This window comes from Podarcis filfolensis (genome assembly GCF_964270895.1).
Source record: "Podarcis filfolensis genome assembly, chromosome: 4".
In the NCBI taxonomy this organism is placed as follows: domain Eukaryota; kingdom Metazoa; phylum Chordata; class Lepidosauria; order Squamata; family Lacertidae; genus Podarcis; species Podarcis filfolensis.
Window position 1 is genome coordinate 104,592,282 of NC_139607.1, and position 17,708 is coordinate 104,609,989.

General features: G+C 58.8%; 3 protein-coding genes across 9 annotated transcripts in view; 2 read left to right on the plus strand and 1 right to left on the minus strand.

Annotated features, from left to right (window-relative positions):
• TIMM10B (translocase of inner mitochondrial membrane 10B) overlaps positions 1–8,886 on the plus strand; it is a 270,934-nt gene extending 262,048 nt beyond the window's left edge. For 2 of the 3 annotated variants that reach the window (XM_083610242.1, XM_083610241.1), the window contains exons 2-4: positions 8,106–8,126; positions 8,287–8,382; positions 8,478–8,886. In XM_083610242.1, coding sequence (XP_083466368.1) covers positions 8,106–8,126; positions 8,287–8,382; positions 8,478–8,669 — 309 coding nt within the window. In that variant the 3' untranslated portion in view covers positions 8,670–8,886. Of the gene's footprint in view, positions 1–7,997; positions 8,127–8,286; positions 8,383–8,477 lie in introns of those variants that run through there. The other variant, XM_083610240.1, reaches the window with a different exon arrangement.
• On the minus strand, positions 431–8,028 carry ARFIP2 (ARF interacting protein 2). 3 transcript variants are annotated; one of them, XM_083610039.1, is made up of 9 exons: positions 7,934–8,022; positions 5,084–5,191; positions 4,652–4,760; positions 4,142–4,237; positions 3,834–3,949; positions 3,200–3,421; positions 2,690–2,847; positions 2,373–2,547; positions 431–2,057 (listed from the first exon to the last, which is right to left on the minus strand). In XM_083610039.1, exons 2-9 carry the CDS (start codon positions 5,180–5,182, stop codon positions 1,902–1,904), a joined length of 1,131 nt encoding a protein of 376 aa, XP_083466165.1. In that variant the 5' UTR covers positions 5,183–5,191; positions 7,934–8,022; the 3' UTR covers positions 431–1,901. The 3 variants fall into 3 exon arrangements, with proteins under 3 accessions (XP_083466165.1, XP_083466166.1, XP_083466167.1); XM_083610040.1 differs by having other exon boundaries at positions 7,938–7,992; XM_083610041.1 differs by lacking the exon at positions 4,142–4,237 and having other exon boundaries at positions 7,934–8,028.
• A 3,654-nt stretch (positions 8,887–12,540) lies between the features above and the next one.
• The window catches only part of DNHD1 (dynein heavy chain domain 1), a 57,579-nt gene continuing 52,411 nt past the window's right edge, over positions 12,541–17,708 (plus strand). For all 3 annotated transcript variants that reach the window (XM_083609365.1, XM_083609366.1, XM_083609367.1), the window contains exons 1-7: positions 12,541–12,587; positions 13,404–14,082; positions 14,175–14,363; positions 15,092–15,295; positions 15,593–15,703; positions 15,809–15,965; positions 16,822–17,073. In XM_083609365.1, coding sequence (XP_083465491.1) covers positions 12,557–12,587; positions 13,404–14,082; positions 14,175–14,363; positions 15,092–15,295; positions 15,593–15,703; positions 15,809–15,965; positions 16,822–17,073 — 1,623 coding nt within the window. In that variant the 5' untranslated portion in view covers positions 12,541–12,556. The remainder of the gene's footprint in view (positions 12,588–13,403; positions 14,083–14,174; positions 14,364–15,091; positions 15,296–15,592; positions 15,704–15,808; positions 15,966–16,821; positions 17,074–17,708) is intronic.

Genomic DNA, 17,708 nt, shown 5'->3' on the forward strand with positions numbered 1-17,708 from the left:
CTGCTGCTCAGGCTACTTCCTAGGTTGCATCCTGTTCCACAGCTTCCTCCCACTTCTCTCTCGAGCCTCAAGAGGTCACCTTGGCACTATTCTGAGAACAAAGGAGCCAGCACAGCTGCCTTTGCTTTCTCCAGATTAGCTAGTTGAGGCTGGAACTGGGAACTTGGCTCTCCAAGCTCTGTTCTTGCTGTAAGCTCCTTTGCTGCTTTCCTGACATCTCTGGGCGGCAGCAAAGGCCAGCCGGCTCCCTCGCCTGGCCCTGCACCCTCCCAGGCAGAGGAAGACTCACTCTTCCAGTCCACTCAGGTCAGCTGAGGCAGCTTTGGCCAGCTCTTTTGCCCCCCCCCCCCCCGGTGTGCCCCAGAGGGAATCCCCCCGCAGAAGAAGGTCCGTCTTGAGAAGGGATCCCCACATAAGAGCTTTTCTCCAGTTAGAAACAGAACATTGCACTTTATTTCTACGCAACCCTTTTGATTGTCTCCAAGGTCACCCGCTCCTCCTCCTCCTGGATCTCTCCATCATTCCTTAGAAATGGAAGTCATGCTTCTTCGACTGAAACGCAACAGACAACATGGGGAGGGGGCCTCGGCTGCTGATCTGGAGCTGGGGGAGCCCGGAAGGAGGAGCCGGGGGTCTCTCAAGGGGGCGGGCAGGAGCCCCTTCTGGAAGGGAGCCTTGTGAGGGCATCTGGCTGACCCCCAGGGGAGAGAGGCAGGCCCTCCCTGGCCCCCCGCTTCCTCCAATGCAGCGGCCAGACCAGGCAGGCTTCAACGGAGAGACAAGCAGGGGAGGAGGATAGAATGAGAAGGGACCCAAGGAGTTTTCTAGTCCAACCCCCTGCCATATGGGGGTCTTGCTGGGCGCCTCCTCCTGCTGCCTGCCTGGCAGCCCTCCCCTGCCTGCACCCCCATCCCACACAGATCAAGAGGAATGATGGGGGGCCCTGGCACAGAGTAGGAGTGTGCCAGGCTGAGGGCTCCCCTGGCGTCAGCAACAGGAGCACGGCAGGCTGATTCGTACCGTTTATTCTGGAATCTTTACAGAGTGGGTTTGGGGACCTAGCAGGGAGAAGCACCCATTCCTTCACCTGGTGCCCCCCCTGCCTCCACCCCCCATGGAGCCCCCTCACCTAGGAACACAACACAGGGGTACTGGCCGTAAAACACACACGCACACACACACACACACACACACACCCTCCCCGCAAGGCTGAAGCCATGCTACTTTTTGGTCCATACTGGGAGGGGGGGCAATCCCACCCTGGGATCCTCACATTCACCCCCCACCCCAATAGCAGCACATCCAGACTGAGGCCTCCTGCGCACAGCCCCCCCCCCCCGCCACAGTTTGGAGCACAAGTAGGGAGAGGTCAGAGCTGCCCAAACGCAGGACCCCCACTTCACCCCCCCATGAAAAAAGTACTGGAGCAGAACAGCAGCTGGGGGCCAGAGGATGACGCCCCCCCTCTGTTTATGCCAGCAAGGGGGGCAGGAAATGTGTAGTGTGGGGCTGGAGCTGCCTTGTGGCCAGAGGGAGAACCCCGCTTCCCCCCTCCCCAAAATGCCAGCCCTTCTTTTGTGGCTGTTTCCCGCCATCACCACCATGGAGTGTGTCAAAAGTGCCGGCCCGGGTGGCCTGGAGAAGGTGGTGAGGCGGGGCCCCTTCTCCAGAGCCAAGAGCAAAATCTGGGGTGGGGGGAGAGTCCCCTGCCCCTCAAGCAGCTGCAGGGAAAGCTGGTGGGGGAGAGAGGAGAGACTGTTTCTGCCGGCCAGGGCCCCCTCCTCACCCGGCCTGCCTCTTCTGCTCCAGAGGGGGCGCCTGAGCTCAGCCCCCTCCCCGCAGAGTCCAGGTCCATGACGGGAGCGGGGGCCGGGGAGGGGGCCGGGGAGGGGGCTGGCAGTTCACGGCTCCTCCAGCCACGAGGGCTTCTCTGCTCCGGGGCTCTTCAGCTTGACGTTGAACTGCTTGAGCGTCTGCTCCAGCTGCTGCTGGTTGCCGGCAAAGTAGGCCGAGATGGCGTTGTGGAAGAGCAGCAGCTGCTTGTGCATCACCTTCACCTGCAACGGGGGGGGGGCGTCAGAGGAGCCGCCTGGAGCAGGCCAGGAGCCCCCAGGGGCCAGCCGCGCATCTCAGGGGGCCGCAGGGCATCACTGCTTCCGCAGTTCAGCTCTGTGCTGCGTGAAGGACTTTCTTTACTCCTCCCCCCGGGATGGTTGGTCCTCCTCCCCCCACCTCCGCCCCCCTTGCGCCCCTCCTGGACTCTTCTTGCCTGGCCTTGAAGCAGAGACCAGGAATGCTCTGGCTGGGATTCCTGGACCCAGGCATGGAGGACAGGTCCGTGTGGGGGCCTCTGACCAGGAGCCCCCCCTCACCTTGTTCTCCTCCAAGAACTTCAGCTTGACGGCCACGTCTGCCCGCAGCTTCTCGTACTTGGCGCGGTGGGCCTGGAAGTGGGCCTGGGCGGCGTCCAGGCGGCAGAGGGTGCTGGCGTCCCGAGGGCCCAAGTTCAGCTCCTCCAGGTCCGTGCGGTAGGCATCGTACTCCAGCCTGCACGGCGGGGGGGGGGTGTCAAAGCACTGGCACAACTCCCACCCCTTGGACAGATGCCCCCCAACTGGCAGCAGGGCATCTGCCGGGCCCTGCCTGGAGCTCCCCCCCCCCCGGCTTCCCCTCCCGCTTGCAGCCCCACCTGGCCGTCTCGTACTGCTTGACGGTCATGAGGGTGTCCTCCATGGTCTTGTTGACCAGCGTGTTGATGCTGGAGACGAAGAAGTTGACGGCCCCCAGGAGAGTCTCCCCGTTCTTGCACAGCAGCTTCTGGGTCTCTGCGTTGTAGCCAAACTCCTCCTGCGGGGCGGGGGGGCCTTGAAAAGGGGGGCGACCATCCCGGACCCCCCACAAGCCAGCCCCCAAAGGCAAGAACCCCCCCCAGAACTTGAGAGCCCAAGGACAGTGTACTGGATAGCTCTCTCCTCCCCCACACATTTGCCCAATCCTCTTTCAAAGCCCTCCAGGCTGGGGGCCGTTCCTGGGGGCGTGTGGCTGCCTTGTGGCTGTAGCTGCTCCCCTGCCAGGCAGGACGTGTGCTTCCGATGCCCTTGGAAACGGCCCCAGAGGCGGGACGGGGGCCCCCCCTCCGCCTGGCCTCTGGGCCATTCTGCCTCCCCCCTGCCCAAAGGACGTGGGGCGCATTCCCCACCTGCAGCTCTGGGGACTTCTGGCTGAGGTCGGAGAAGGCGTCGGCCAGGGCGTGCTGCGTCTGCACCAGGCTGTAGAAGTGGTTGGTGAGGGCCCTGGCCAGGCCCAGGACGCTCTCGTACTTGCGCTTGGTGTCCCGCAGGAGCTCGATCTGCGTCTCCAGCTCCAGGTCGACGGTCCGAGAGCCCCTCCCAAAGCGCTCCGAGAGCAGCTGCTTTGTGCACTGCGGAGGGAGAAGAGGAGGGGCAGCTGGGAAGCCTCGCCTGGACCCTGCAGGGGGTTGGGCTAGATGACCCCCCGGGGTCCCTTCCCAGGATCACTAAAGCTGCCCAAGGACTTAAAACAGGAACGGCGGGTGGGCGTGCAGAGCTCAGCTGCCAGACGGAGGAAGAGCAGGTGCCCGGGAAAGCCTTGTGCAGAGGGGACACAGCTGAAAAGGCCGTCCCTCCCTCCCTGCCCTCTGGGAAGGGGGCCAAGGGTCCCGCTGGGTGGGTGCTGACCAGCGGCTTAGTGGCTGCCCCCTGCCAGAAGCAAGAGACCGATCTGTGTGAAGAGGTGGGCACCTGCCTGGTTCAGGCTGAGCCCCACCGGCACCCCTTCTTCCTGGGGAGGAGCACAACACCCCCCCCGCTCACCTTGTAGGTGTTGATGCCCCACTTCTTGACGACATCAAACTTCTCCACGGCGATGCCCCGCGTGGCCTCCTCGCCTCCCAGGGCCGGGTTGGAGTGCTGCTGGTGCAAACTGGAACCTGCAAGGGCCGAGCAGGCGGGGGCTTCCTGAGCAGGGGGAAGGGGCAGGTCCCCCAATGCTCCGGAGGCCAAGCCGCCCCATGGAGGAGGAGGCAGGAAAACACCTCTCCCCCTCGCCTACATTCCCCTGGAAGCCTGCACCCCAACCGCTCCCATGGGGGGGCTTTTGGGGGCATGGGATAGGGCAATACCTGAGGCAGCAACCGCCTGGCTGGCTATCCGGCTGGCAGCCGACGGGCTGGGGGAGATGAGCGGTCTTCGGGGTGGGTGAGATGGAACGAGAGAGCCTGAAATGGAGGGGGCCCAAGGCAGGGCAGAGATGGGCACCGGGCAGGGTGGGGGGGAGGAGGAGGAGGGGAGCCACGGAGGGGGTGCAGGATAACACAGGGGGGTTGATGAGCTGCGGCAGACACGGACAGGGTGGCATGAGAACATGATGCCAGGCTCCCAGAGGAGCACGAGGCGGGCAGAGTTCCCCAGGCAGGGTGCTGGCTGAGCTACGTGCCTTCCTCATCCCTGGGGTCAGGGGAAAGGGAGGCTGCAGGAGGCCCGTCTCGAAGGAGGGGGGTGGAGGGAGGGGCCTTGCTGACGGGTGCTTGGCGAGGGACGCCCTTTGCAGGCAGGCAGGGCTCAGCTGTGGGCAGAGACTGGCCCCCTCCCTGCGCAGAGAGCGGCACGGCGATTCTCTTAGGCTGCCTGACCTTTGATGGCGCTGGTGGGGATGATGCCCTCAGCGGTGCCCCCGTAGCCCCCGGAAACAATGCTGGTCTCGTTCAGGTTGGGCCCCGACACCATCACCTGCTGGAGGTCCTGCAGCGGGAGAAAGGGAACGTGGCAGAGCCCAGCCCGAGGGGAGGGGGCTTCAGGCAGGCCCAGCGGTGTCCCCTCAACCGGGGTGGCTGCTCTGCAGCAGGGCCTGGTTCCCCGAAATCAGGGGCCTGCGGGGAGTCAAACTGGACTGCTAGAATGGGGGTGGGGTCCCACAGGCAACTGAACAGTCTCACTTCCTCCCCTGCCCGATAACCATCAGAGCTCAGCTTACAGAGCCCCCTGCAATCTCCCCCTTGCAAGCCACACACACTGTGCCCGGGACATCAGTGGACCCCCCCCCATTCTTACCCCCTCCCCGTTACCTGCTCCAGACCATCGTCCTCAGCGAGACGCCGGGAGTCTCCGTTGCCATGGATTGGGATCTCCATGGTGGCTGCTTTGCTCATCAGCCCGTCGGTCATGCTCAGGGTCTGGAGGGGCCAGGAAAAAAGGGGGGCTCAGGCGCCACGGGCAGAGGATGGGGCTCCACTGTCCACACAGCCCATCTCTGGAGTACGAGACCCCCACCCCATATGCTGGTCCCAGTCAATAGATAAGGCAGCCTAGATCCTTCTCCCCCCTCCTGAGAAGCCCCCACAACCAGCCAAGGTGCCAGTCCAAGGAAGAGGGAGCAGCCCGCCTCCTTGCCCCCAATGCCTGGGGGGGGGCTGGCAGCAGGAGCAAAGTGCAGCAGGACACCCCAGGGCAAACACCCCCAGGTCTTCAGGAGCAAAGAGCTGCCTTCCGATGGCCCCAGGCGGACGTCCCTTCCCAGACCTGCCCGGCTGAGCATGCCAGTCTTGTTCCCTGGCGCCTGGATTTGGACAGTGGACCACCTGAGCCAAGAGGAGCCTGCGGGAAACCAGGGAGTACAAGAGGAGCACCACGCTGGCAACCCTCCCCGTGCCAATCTCCCTTCCATTCTCTCCCTCCTTTGCGAGGCCCCCTTTGAGTTCTCAGGTGAGACTGGAACCACCGTTTGAATAAAAAGCAAAGTGGGCCTGGTTTCCCCCTCAATGTACCAAAAAGCCTTTCTTGGAAAGAGAAAAGAACGTGCTCCCTGCTAAGTGGCAGCCCCCTAAAGCCAGCTCCACCCCATCACTCCCCGACAGCCCCTGAAACCCCATAGATTCCCAGCACCCCCCACAGAGAAAGAAGCTGCCTGGGCTGCCCTCAGCCTCACATGGCATTTTCTTCTCCCAAATGCAGGAAGGAGAAGAGAACAGGACCAGCACACCTTGGAGGCACATGGACAGACCAACAACAAGGCAGGAGGCCCCCACTTACGACCCTTCTTCACTCCAGAAACTAAGAGAACCACCTACAGCCAGGGCACCATCTGGGCCAGGTCAGAAAGTTTAGTGCCAGGAAGAATGCCACCCCCCGGGGGGGGGGGGGCAATCCAGCACAAACCATGTCACCTTCCTAGTGGCACCAGCCTCATCCAGGAACCGGGGGGGGGGGGGCGGCTTCAACAGGAACCTGCCAGAATGAGCTCCAGATCCACTTGCCCAGCATACGGACGCATGTGTACCAACTCCTGGGCAACCGCTCCCCTTGGGCAGAAGTTGTTTGGGATGACAAGTCCTGCCCACGGGTCCAGCACACTGGGGCACGGGCAGAGATGCCACACCACCCGTCCCACACGCCTGAGGCGGGGAAGGAGCCACAGATGCAGCACAGAGCATCAGGAAGCGGGATGCAACGGAGGGCAGCCCCCAAAACGCGTCTTGTCTCTCAATACCTGGGCTTCCCCCTTCCTGGGCAACCGCTCCCCTTGGGCAGAAGTTGTTTGGGATGACAAGTCCTGCCCACGGGTCCAGCACACTGGGGCACGGGCAGAGATGCCACACCACCCGTCCCACACGCCTGAGGCGGGGAAGGAGCCACAGATGCAGCACAGAGCATCAGGAAGCGGGATGCAACGGAGGGCAGCCCCCAAAACGCGTCTTGTCTCTCAATACCTGGGCTTCCCCCTTCCTGGGCAACCGCTCCCCTTGGGCAGAAGTTGTTTGGGATGACAAGTCCTGCCCACGGGTCCAGCACACTGGGGCACGGGCAGAGATGCCACACCACCCGTCCCACACGCCTGAGGCGGGGAAGGAGCCACAGATGCAGCACAGAGCATCAGCTCAAGGGAGCCAAATCCAGGGGGGACAAGGGGGGGGCATCAGCACACAACCCTTCAAAGCAGAATTGGTGGGGGCAGCAGCACCTCCTGCAAGCCGTCCCAGATGGGGCCCAATGCTGCCCCCCCTCTTGCTGGAACCTCAGTTTCCCTCCCCCCCCCCAGCAGTCAGCCTATTTTCATAACTGGCGGGCAGTCATGGCGTGTCACCTCCAAGGGTCCCGTTGGCACGTACATTGGGATGGGGGGGGGCGAGGGGGGGAACAGCTCCCTCCCCACTCCAGGAACATGCAGAGTTTCCAGGCTGGTGGTTGACGTGGCCACGAAGGAGCCTTGGCAGGAAGGGCAGGGCCAGGTGCCAGGTTTGCTTTTGGGTATTTGCTTAATACTGTGGGTTTTATTGGGGAGGGAGTTGGTACACATCTGTAAATTGCAATGTATTGTTATGAACTTCCCTGGGAACCTGCCAACTTGGAGGGCGGAATCTCCTGCCCCACAACCAAGGCCCCTCCCCAGATCTGGCCAGGACCTTCCCTCCTCCCCACAGCTGAGTTTGAGCCAGACAACCTGCCCAAGCCCCCCCCCTTGCCATGCAGAAGTCCTCCAGGAGGCCTCTCCCCCCATCCTCAGGGCCTCTTAGCCAGCAGAGACCCCCGAGCCCCCTCTCTGGCTCCCTCGGCCTCAGCTGCAGAGGAGATGCGGGGCAGCAAGGGGAGCCGCGTGGCGCCCCCTTCTGGCCATGTTCCATCTGCCCCCCCCCCGGGCCTCAGCCCCAGACCGGCCTCCGTCTGAGGGGCAGGGGCAGCCCCAGCCTTGCCCTCGCGGCCTGGGCTGCCCCGCGGATCGGGACCGGCGGGAAGGAGGAGAGAAGCAGGACCCCCTCCCGGAGGGGAGGGAAGCGGAGCCCGGCCTGGCCCGAGGGGGAGCCGACCCCGCCCCCGACCCGCCCCCCCGGGTCCCCCGCCGAGGGGAGGAGGAGAGGAGCCTCCCTCGCCGCGGCTCCGGCTCCCGCCCTGCCTCCCGCCCTCCCCGCTCGGCGGCGCACCTGCCTGGCGGCTCCCGGAGGCTCCGGGCGTCGGATCCGCGTTGGGCCCCGGGCACACCGGAAACGACGTCACGCGCCCCGGCGCCGGAGGAGGCGGGGCCTCGGCCAGGCCGGAAGTGGATCCGGAAGCCCCGAGAGGAGGAGGAGGAGGAGGAGGAAGATGGAGCAGCAGCAGCAGCAGCAACTGCGCGGCGTGAGAGGCGGGCGGCGGCGGGGAGGGCTGGGCGGAGGCCGGGGGCCCGCGGAGACTCTCTTGCGGGCGACGCGCGTCGGGGGGGGGGCGCGGGGGCGCCGGGGGTCCCCCTCCCTCCCTCCTTCCTTCCCTCCTTCCCAGCTTGGCCTTGTCGTTGCAGCTGCGCGACTTCCTGCTGGCCTACAACCAGATGACGGAGCTCTGCTTCCAGCGCTGCGTCTCCAACCTGAACTACCGGGCGCTGACCGGCGAGGAGGTGAGCGCCGCCCGGAGGGAGGGAGGGAGGCGGGGCGCCGGGACCCCGAGACCCCGGCCGGGCTGAGCCCCCTCTCTCTCTCTCCCTCCCCGCAGGAGAGCTGCCTGGACGGCTGCGCCGGGAAGCTGGTGCGCTCCAACCACCGCCTGATGGCCGCCTACGTCCGCCTCATGCCCTCGCTCGTCCAGCGCCGCATCTCCGACTACGAGGCCGCCGGCCAGGAAGCGGCCCTCCCGCCCGCGGAGCCTCCCGCCCTGCCGGCGCCCGGCGTGGTCAGCGCCTCCTGACGGCCCCTCCGGCCTGCTTGGTCTCTCGGCCACGCCCGCCCGCTGGCCCCGGGCTGCTTCGTGGCTGCCGCTCCAGGGAGCCCCTCACCGGCCGCTTGCCCTCAGAGATGCCCCCCTCGAGACTGGCGTCGTGGGCAGCTGCTCCTTCCGGGGCCCATCTCTGCAGGAGCATCCCAGAGCACACCCTTTCTGGGGACAATAAAACCGCTTTCTGGGACCCCTTGTGCGTGAGAGTGCTGTGCTGGCCCTGGCGGTGCTTTCCCTGGTGATTTCCATGCCGCTTGCCTGAGGGCGGGGTGGCCTCAGCCAGTTCTGCTCCTTGACACTTCAGCTTGAGAGCAGAGCTCCTTTGTTGGCAGCTGGAAGTAGCAGGGCTCCCTTCCTCACCTCCAGGTTCAGCTCCCCCTTCGCCGCCTGCTATTTCAAGTTCTGATTTGACCTGGTGGGCGCTGAGCAGGGTGGGCCCCTGAGGAAAGGGTTTGCTGGGAATTCTGGTGCTGTGGCCACCACAGCGTGGCTTGTGGGTGGGATCTGGGCGGACTGCACCACATGAGCCCTGACCCCCTGAAGCAGGGATGGTGCCGCTTCATGTGGACCAAATGCAGGTTGCTGTCTGTGTGGCATTTGGAGATGTGCCCCTCCCCCAGTTCCATCAAACATCTGGCAAAAGAAAACATGGATCTCCAAGAGCAGACCTGGCACACAATGCAGGGCACATGGATGGGGGGAAGGGCCTTGCTGCTCCTGCACCAAAGGGTCTCCCAAGAAGGACCATCGTAGCCCAATAGCAGGGGAAATGCTGTGCATGCAGAAGGTCGCAGGTTCAATCCCTGCTGGCTCACAGAGACCTCTGCCTGGAACCCCTAAGAGCAGCTGCTTGTCAGTGGGGCTGGTACTAGTACTAAAAATAATTTAATTAATTGTGCCCCACCCATCTGACTGGGTAGCTTCCAGCAGAATAGAAAAACACAGCGAGACATTAAATGTTAAAAACCTCCCAATACAGGGCTGCCTTCATCTGTCTTCTAAAAGTAGCATAGTTCTTTATCTCCTTGGCATCTGAAGGAAGGGCGTTCCACAGGGAGGACGTTGCTGTCGAGAAGGCCCCCCTGCTGTCCAGGTCAGCTCTAGCACTTTGAATTGTGCTTGGAAACATACTGGGAGGCTGTGAAGATCCATTAGGACTGGTATATTGTGGTCCCAGCGGCTGCTCCCAGTCACCAGTGTAGTTGCCACATTCTGGATTGTAGTTTCCATGACATAGAGTGCATGCAGTAGTCCAAGCAGGAGATAACCAGAGCATGTACCAGAATTTCTTCTTAGCTGTTGCCCCTTGGTAGGCTGGACATTGAGCTCCAACCCATGTTCAGTCTGATGCAGAATGGTTGTTTCTTTGCCCTCATTCCCAGGGAAAACCATGGGGCCACCTAAGCTCCATGCAGTGGGCCAATGCACCAACTCTCTATAAGGCAGCTACCTCTTGTATTCCTGCGTAGAGCCACCTGGTACAGTAAGGTGGTGCTGGCCCCTTTTCCAGAAGCCAATGGGACTGCAGTCATTTGTGGGAGTATGGGGGGGGGCAGCAGATGCAGTCAGGGAGAACCCCACCTTCCTTTGACTCTTCCAGACCTACAGCTCCTTGTGTGGGAAATGGTCTCGAGCCTTTTGGATCAGGGCTCGTCGGACCAGGAAGAGGGTAAGGGGAACACAAGATACGGCTTCTTTTTTAATAATATTTTTATTAATTTTACATTTTATAATATTTAAACACATCTTTGCTATCCACTTTACTTCTTTTGCTCATACGAGCCTGTCAACTTCCCTCCCGCCCGGCTCATGGTTTTCAAAATTCATTCGTATATCATAGCATTGTTACGGAAAAATCTAGGTGTGAGGCTGCTCAGTCCCCCAGCTGGTCGGGCAGAGCCCGCAGGTCCCTGCAGAATAAAGGAAGGAGTCCAGCCACCAACCGGAAGAAATAGCTGTAGACCAAAGTTTATGGTGCAACAGGCTCAAAGAGGAATTTTGAACCCCGAGGATGGGGCGACAAGGACTTTTAAAACTTTCCCACCATATCCCAGAATACAGTTTGTACAGCATCGTTGCTACATCACTAACATGTCACAAAAGGGGAGGGGTAGACTGGGGTTACACTGGTACAAGATTAGCATAAGCAGACATGGCAGGGCAATACTCAGGTATAAGATTAGCACAGGCAAACACCTCTGAAGTCCCACCACCCAAAGTACAATAGAACTTCCTTTGCATGTCTGGCCCCTTGGCAAGTTTGGTGATGGGATTAGGTTTCCTTGGCCAACAATCAGCTCAGCAATTGTCACCTCTGGAAACTTCCTGGAGTCCTTTTTCAAGGGGAAAGTAGCTTTGGAATGGAGGAAACCAGCAAAGGAGTTGATTTTATATTATTTTTAAAGCTAGGTAACTTCCCTGAGCTGTCAAGTTGAAAGGATACATTCAGGCATAATATTTGTAACATTTAACTTTAAGGATGTGCCCCCCCCTCCGTAATTTCCATAACAGCATTTATGCATTTTCCATTTTACGTTTCATTCAGAATATCACAATTTTAAAATAAATATAAAAGGGTAGTGACAATTATCAATACAAGTCTTCTTACAACCCTGCTAGTGCCGTTAATTGCTTACAATGGTCCTTCAAGTATTTTATAAATTTACTCCAGTCTTTTTGGAAAGCTTGATCACATTGGTTTCGGATTTTTCCGGTCAGCTTTGCCAATTCTGCAAAGTCCATCATCTTCATCTGCCACTCTTCTTTCGTTGGTATTTCTTCTTGCTTCCATTTTGGGGTTAAAAGGATTCTTGCTGCAGTTGTTGCATGCATAAACAGTTTTTGATCACCCTATGGCATCTCTTCACTCACTAGAAACAATAAAAATGCTTCTGGCTTTTTAACAAAGGTGTACTTACACATTATCTTTAACTCATTATATATCATTTCCCAATATGCTTTTACCTTGTTACAATTCCACCACATATGATGTAAGTTCCCTTCTTTTTCTTTACATTTCCAACACTCCTTATTTCTTGTCCTATACATTTTAGCAAGTTTAGTTGGTGTTAGATACCATCTATACATCATTTTCATAACATTTTCATTTAATGCACTACATGTGGTGAATTTGATTCCTTCATTCCATAACCTTTCCCATGATTCCAACTGAATATTAGATCCAAAATCTTTAGCCCATTATATCATTACCATTTTCACCTCTTCATCTTTGGTATGCCATTCCAATAATAATTTGTACATTTTCAATAATATTTTCCTCTTATCATCCAATAGCTCTATCTCCAGCCTGGATCTTGTTGTATCAAAACCATTCTTCTTTTTATCCTCATCGAACACATCATTTAACTGATGATATTGCAACCAATCCGTCATTAACTCATTTCTTCAAATGTTTTTAATTTTAACTTATTTCCCACTGTCCTTTCATGTTTAGTCTTTTCTCCGCTTTTGCTTCAGTTGGCTTCTAGCTTGGGAAGTTCTGTGGTCCAAGGCAAAACTCCTGCCTTCCCACCAGACAGCCTGGCCATGCCAGAGAGATCCCGGGAGAAGCGCCGGGAGAGGACAGGCGGGATCCTGCTCTGGAGCTGAGCAAGGGGCTCGGCAAGGGGCTTTCCAGACCAGCCCCTGCGCCCAGCTGCCCAGTCCGGCGCCGCCTCGCCCTCCGCTTGACGCCGGTCCCCCGAAGGTGCGGGCAGCCTCGGCGGCCAGGACGGGACTTTCCGAAGGGACCCGGAGGCGGGGCGAGTCTAGGCACCCCGGGGGCCACGGAGCGCCGGCCGTTGGGCGCCCCTAGCAACGCGTCCCGCGCGCCCTCGCCGCCCCGCGTCCCCGACGACGCCATGGAGCCCTGCGCCCCCGACGCCCTGCCGAGTAAGGGGCAGAGGGTCCTTCCTGCGGGCTCCTCGGGGGGCGTCTCTCTCCCTCTTGCTTCCTTGGGGCGCCTTGGAGCCCCCTCCACGCCCTCCTCGGGGCAAGTGCCCCAAATGAGAAACTCTCCCGGGAAGTGCAGGGGTTGGACTAGTCCGGCAAGTGGCCTTGGGAGATCAGGGCTGCAGCTGCACGGCGGCCACTTCCTTTGTCGCGTGGGAAGGGACCCCGAGGGCCATCTAGTCCACCCCCTGCAATGCAGGGATCTCAACCTGCAGCTCCCCATCCACCTTGAAACCAGACCGGACCCTGCCTTAGCCCCGAGCTAGCACTTTCATTGATGCACCACTAGAGGGCCTTGTTTGTTTGTTTTCCTAAAAGTCATAAAAACCTCAAAGTGGTTCTAACCCTAGCCCAAGCGCCCCCTGCTCACCTGGCTATTACACCTGCAAGTTGGGTGTGAGCTGGGCTGGAAGCTGAGCGCCAGAGCCAAGGTTGTGACTATGGAAGGACGAGCCCTCCGTCTTGGGGACAGGTGGCAATAAGCCCTATATATCATAAAGGCACCAGAGTCTCTCCTGTCCCTCACTCTCAGGAAACCCAGCCATGGGCAAGCACTGCAACCCCATGAATCCCACAGCTTGCAGGTTGGGTGGCGAAGACTGAAATGCCGTGCAAAGGGGGAGAAACGTCCTCGCCTGGTGCTGAAGGCCCCTATTGCTCATCCCCAGAGGCCCCTTTTCCTGGCTGCGCTCTGCCGGGCCTGAAGAGGGCTGTTCTGAGGTGGTCCTCACCCATCCCCTTTGTGTCTCTCGGCAGGCAGGCAGATGCCCAGCAGCCCAGCCCAGCAGGAGGACCATTCCTGGGCCCGCGCCCTCCGCCGCCGCCTGGCTACCCAGATCCAGGAGGCTGGGCATGCGGAGCCCAAGGATGTGGACGCGCTTGTGGCGGAGCTGACCGCCGTCTTCCGCACGGTCCTGGAGAGAAGCAGTCGCCGGGCCTGGCTGCGCATGATGGAGGCGCTGCGGCTGATCGCCCCCTTCCAGCAGCTGCTGTCGAGGCGGGCAGAGCTGGCCCCCTACCTGGAGGGCCTCTATTTCCAGTTCCGCAGCAGCCAGGCCATGGTTTCTGACCTAGATATTCTGGGGTCCATCTGGCGGGCCTTCCCCACGGACTGTGCTGTGTTGTGGGCTGACCCACGAGAATTTTGCCCCCGAGAGCCTAAGGAAATAGCCAAGCAGCTGCCCTCCAGCAGAGAGCCAGTCTTTCTGGGCCAATCCTGCCCTTTTGCGATGGAATGGGTAGCGGCTGGGGCCTCTGGCATGCTGCAGCCAGATCCCGTGTCCCTCCAGGAGCTGCAGAGATGCGTGGGGCAAGTCGGCAGGGAGGTGGCTCAAGAGGAGACCCCCCGACCCGGCAGCCTTGGCCTCATGTCTCTGACTCTAGCTGCAGATGTGCCAACAGAATTCCCCTGTGCTATTCCAAGCCGGGCTGCAGGGTAAGTAAGGCCTCCCCAAGCCAGCTTGGCTCACCCTGGGGCGTTTCTGCCGACAAATGTCCTACAGATGTTTCTTTCCAATTTTGATGCAGGCCCTCCCTAGAGCCACGCAAAGAAAGCCCAGGACCACCTACAGTGCCCAAGAAGAGAGCTGGGGCAGCAGGAGACAGAGGAGGAGAAATGGTGACGAGTCTTGAGGCAGCTGAGCTCTTTGCAAGGAAGCGCCATTTGGGGAAAATAAGTTTCATTTACTTCAACGTTGCCCAGAACCGGCACTTCAGGTACCCCTGTTTTCTTGCCCTGGCTGGCAGTCCCATCATGCAAGTGGGTCCCCCTCCCTCCCTCCTTTGCTTCGGGGGGGGGGGGGCAAAGGAGGTGAATTCTGCTCTGTCTGCCCAGCCCTGTCTTGCCTCCTCTCCCCAGGGTCTTCTCAGAGGTCTCTCCCAGCTTTGGTCCCCCTAGAGTCTGTAGACTTGAGTCTAGAACCTGAATCATAGATCATAGAATTGTAGCGCTGGAAGAGACTCTTGAGGACCATCTAGTCCTGCAATGCAGGAAGATGCAGCTGTCCCATGCAGGGATTGAACCTGCAACCTTGGCATTCCACGCTCTAACCAACGGACCGAAACATGCCTGTTTTTCTTCTGGCTGGGATTCAACACTCGCCTGGGCAGTCTCACTGATGGGCACAGCACTGTGTAGAGCTGCATAAGGCTGGGGGAAAGGTGGTAGCTTCATGGGGGGGACATATACGTTGCATGCAGATGGTCCCAGGAAAGCCCCTTGTCAGCGTTGACAGCACTGAACTCGATAGACCCGTGGTCTGGCTTGGCAAATAAGGCTGCTTCCTGAGTTTCTGTCTCTTCCTTGAGCTTCCAGGAAAAGCCTGACAGCAGGGAGGGCAGGACGGAGCGAAGGGGGCGAGGATGCCCTGCTTTGCTTCTCTGGGGGTTGGTGAAGGGCCTCCCTTGGAGGACTGGCTCCTGCAACTCTCTTCCCCTTTTCGCAGGCCTTATGACCTGGTGGCTGTTCCCAAGCGCCTGGTCAACCCTCAGCACTACATTTTCTCCCCTTTTGGGGTGCTGCATGTGCACCCTGAAGAGGGGTCGGAGGCCTTTTCCCTGGGCGAATTGCACCGGCAGGCCGTGCTGTGGCAGCTGTTGCAGTACATCCCCTTCTTCCGGCTTTTCTTGGTCCGCAAAGCCTTTGTCCGGTAAGGGGGGGGGCGAGGAAGTGCCAGGCCAAAGTGATGCGGGTGTTGTCCTCCTGCGTTGTGTGGTGGGTCTGGGTTGCTGCCGCCGCAAGAGAGCAAAGGCAGAGAGCGGCTTCCCCAGTCTCAGCGACACGTTTCTGTCTCTCTCATTTTATCGTGCTTTTAATATTCTGTTGGGAGCCGCCCAGAGTGGCTGGGGAAACCCAGCCAGATGGGCGGGGTATAAATTATTATTATTATTATTATTATTATTATTATTATTATTATTATCATCATCATCTCCCCACCCCCCGCCAGTTGGTTCGTCAATGTCAAGCACTTGCATTACCTGAAGTGCCGGGAGAAGCTGAGCTTGCAGCTCCTCCACTCGGTGCCCCACTTTGGACTTGCTCTTCTTCACATCTCCAGGTGAGGCATGGGGGTGGGGAGGCCCTGGAGTGGGGACCCGCTCCCCCTTTGGGGGCCTCTGCTGCTCCTTGGCCCCGGCAGCTGTTTCGTGTCCTTCCTTTGCAGGCTGCTGCTGCAACTGCACTCCATCCACTGGCTGCCAAGAAGCAGAGTCAAGTGCTACACCTTCTCCGATCTCAAGCGCGCCCTGGCCCAGGAGAACAGAAATGCCCAAGGACTGCTCAGCAAATTCCTCCAGCTCTGCTCCTCTGTCTTGCAGTGGGTGAGCACCGGGGTGGGGTGGGGGCCTCAAGCAGTATCCCTCGGCTGTGCAGGAGCCGGGAGCCCACGCTCCCTCTGGCAAAGGCTGGGGCAAAATCCCCAGGGCTGCTGGGAGATGCTTCCCATCCCAGGCTGCTAATTTCACTGCTAATTTTCAGACGTCTCCTGAAGATCTTGTTATGCCAACAGGTCTATTCAGTCACTTAAACTTTTACAAGTTGAGCCAGTTGTTTTTTATATTTTCCCCTGTTGCTTTAATGGATTTTTGTTTCATTGTCATTTTATATTTTGTTATACACCACCGTGATGTCCTGTTTATTCATTTATTATCTATTTATATTCATTAAATTTGTATGTTGCACTTCATCCAAAGATTGCTTTGCAACATAACAATACAAAATGAGAACACAATGTACATAGTAAAACAAAAACATCTTCTGATGTTCTTGTTTCTGGGCACATTTGCTGTTTTTACCCAGCAAAGCCCATGAGGGTTCGGGCCCCCAGAATCCCTTCCATGACGTTCTTGAGAGTGACACTGCTAGTGACACCCGGGTTCAAGACTGCAAGTTCCCCAGTGCCAGCGACTTGGGCCACCCTGCTTCATTCAGGGAATGGCTGGGCTCCTGCAAGGGGCCCTTTGAAAATGTGCAGTCAGGTCGCCCTTGTGTGAAGTTAGGCAGACTCTTGTTTGCAGGCAGCCATGTGGATCTGTATGCATGTGTCTGCTGCAGATAAGTCTGCCTGTCTGGGCCCAGGTGAGGTGCCTGCCTGGCCGCTGCACCCCAGCCAGCGGTGGCATGTCTTGCTCTGGCAGGTTGCATGCTCTGGCATTGTTGCATGTCTTGCTCTGGCAGGTCCGGGACGACACATACAGGATGGTCCGTGGGCTGCAGCAGCAGGTGCAGAGCTACAAGCTGTACATCACCAAGGCTTCCCTGTACAAGCAGCGCATCGACTTTGAGAAGCTGCAGCACCGCCTGCAGATCGCCGAACACTGGCTGCAGAGGCTGGGCTTCCTGGCCCTGCTGGTGAACCTCCTCCTCTGCCAGAACCTGGTCTCTGCGATGCAAGAGGAAGTCAGAGCATTTATCTATGACACCATGAAGGTCCCGTACCCCAGGGATACCTGCTCTGGGGGGTGGCGGGGTGGGGTGGGCAGAGCCTGTCGTGGTTTCCAGCTTCTGCTCCAGCAGGGGATTCAGGGTCGGCCTCCAGAGTCTGGCTCAGCTCTTTGCTTGTGGAGCAGACAGGATGCTCTGCCTTACTGAGGTTATTAATATTGTGCATTTGGAAACAATAACAATAACAACAACAACACTTTATTAGTTATACCCCACCCATCTGCCCAGGCCTTCCAACACAATATTAAAAACACAATAAAACATCAAACATTAAAAGCTTCCCTAAACATGTCAGAGAGCTGTTTATTTCCTTGACATCTGGTGGGAGAGCGTTCCACAGGGCGGGCACCACTACCAAGAAGGCCCTCTGCCTGGTTCCCTGTAACCTCACTTCTCACAGTGAGGGAACTACCAGAAGGCCCTCGGAGCTGGACCTCAGTGTCTCGGCAGAATGATGGGGGTGGAGACGCTCCTTCAGGTCTACTGGACCGAGGCTGTTTAGGGCTTTAAAAATCAGCGGCAACACTTTGAATTGTGTGCTTGGAAACGTCCTGGGAGCCAATGAAAGTCTTTCAGGACCAGTGTTATGTGGTCTCGGCAGCCGCTCCTAGTCCCCAGTC

Coding starts and splice junctions, on each gene's coding strand:
- ARFIP2 (XM_083610039.1), bottom strand. CDS start 5,182: ATGACCGACGGGCTGATGAGCAAAGCAGCCACCATGGAGATCCCAATC. Junction 4,761..5,083: donor AGGACGATGGTCTGGAGCAG/GTAACGGGGAGG, acceptor CTCCCGCTGCAG/GACCTCCAGCAGGTGATGGT. Junction 2,548..2,689: donor AAGCAGTACGAGACGGCCAG/GTGGGGCTGCAA, acceptor CCCGCCGTGCAG/GCTGGAGTACGATGCCTACC.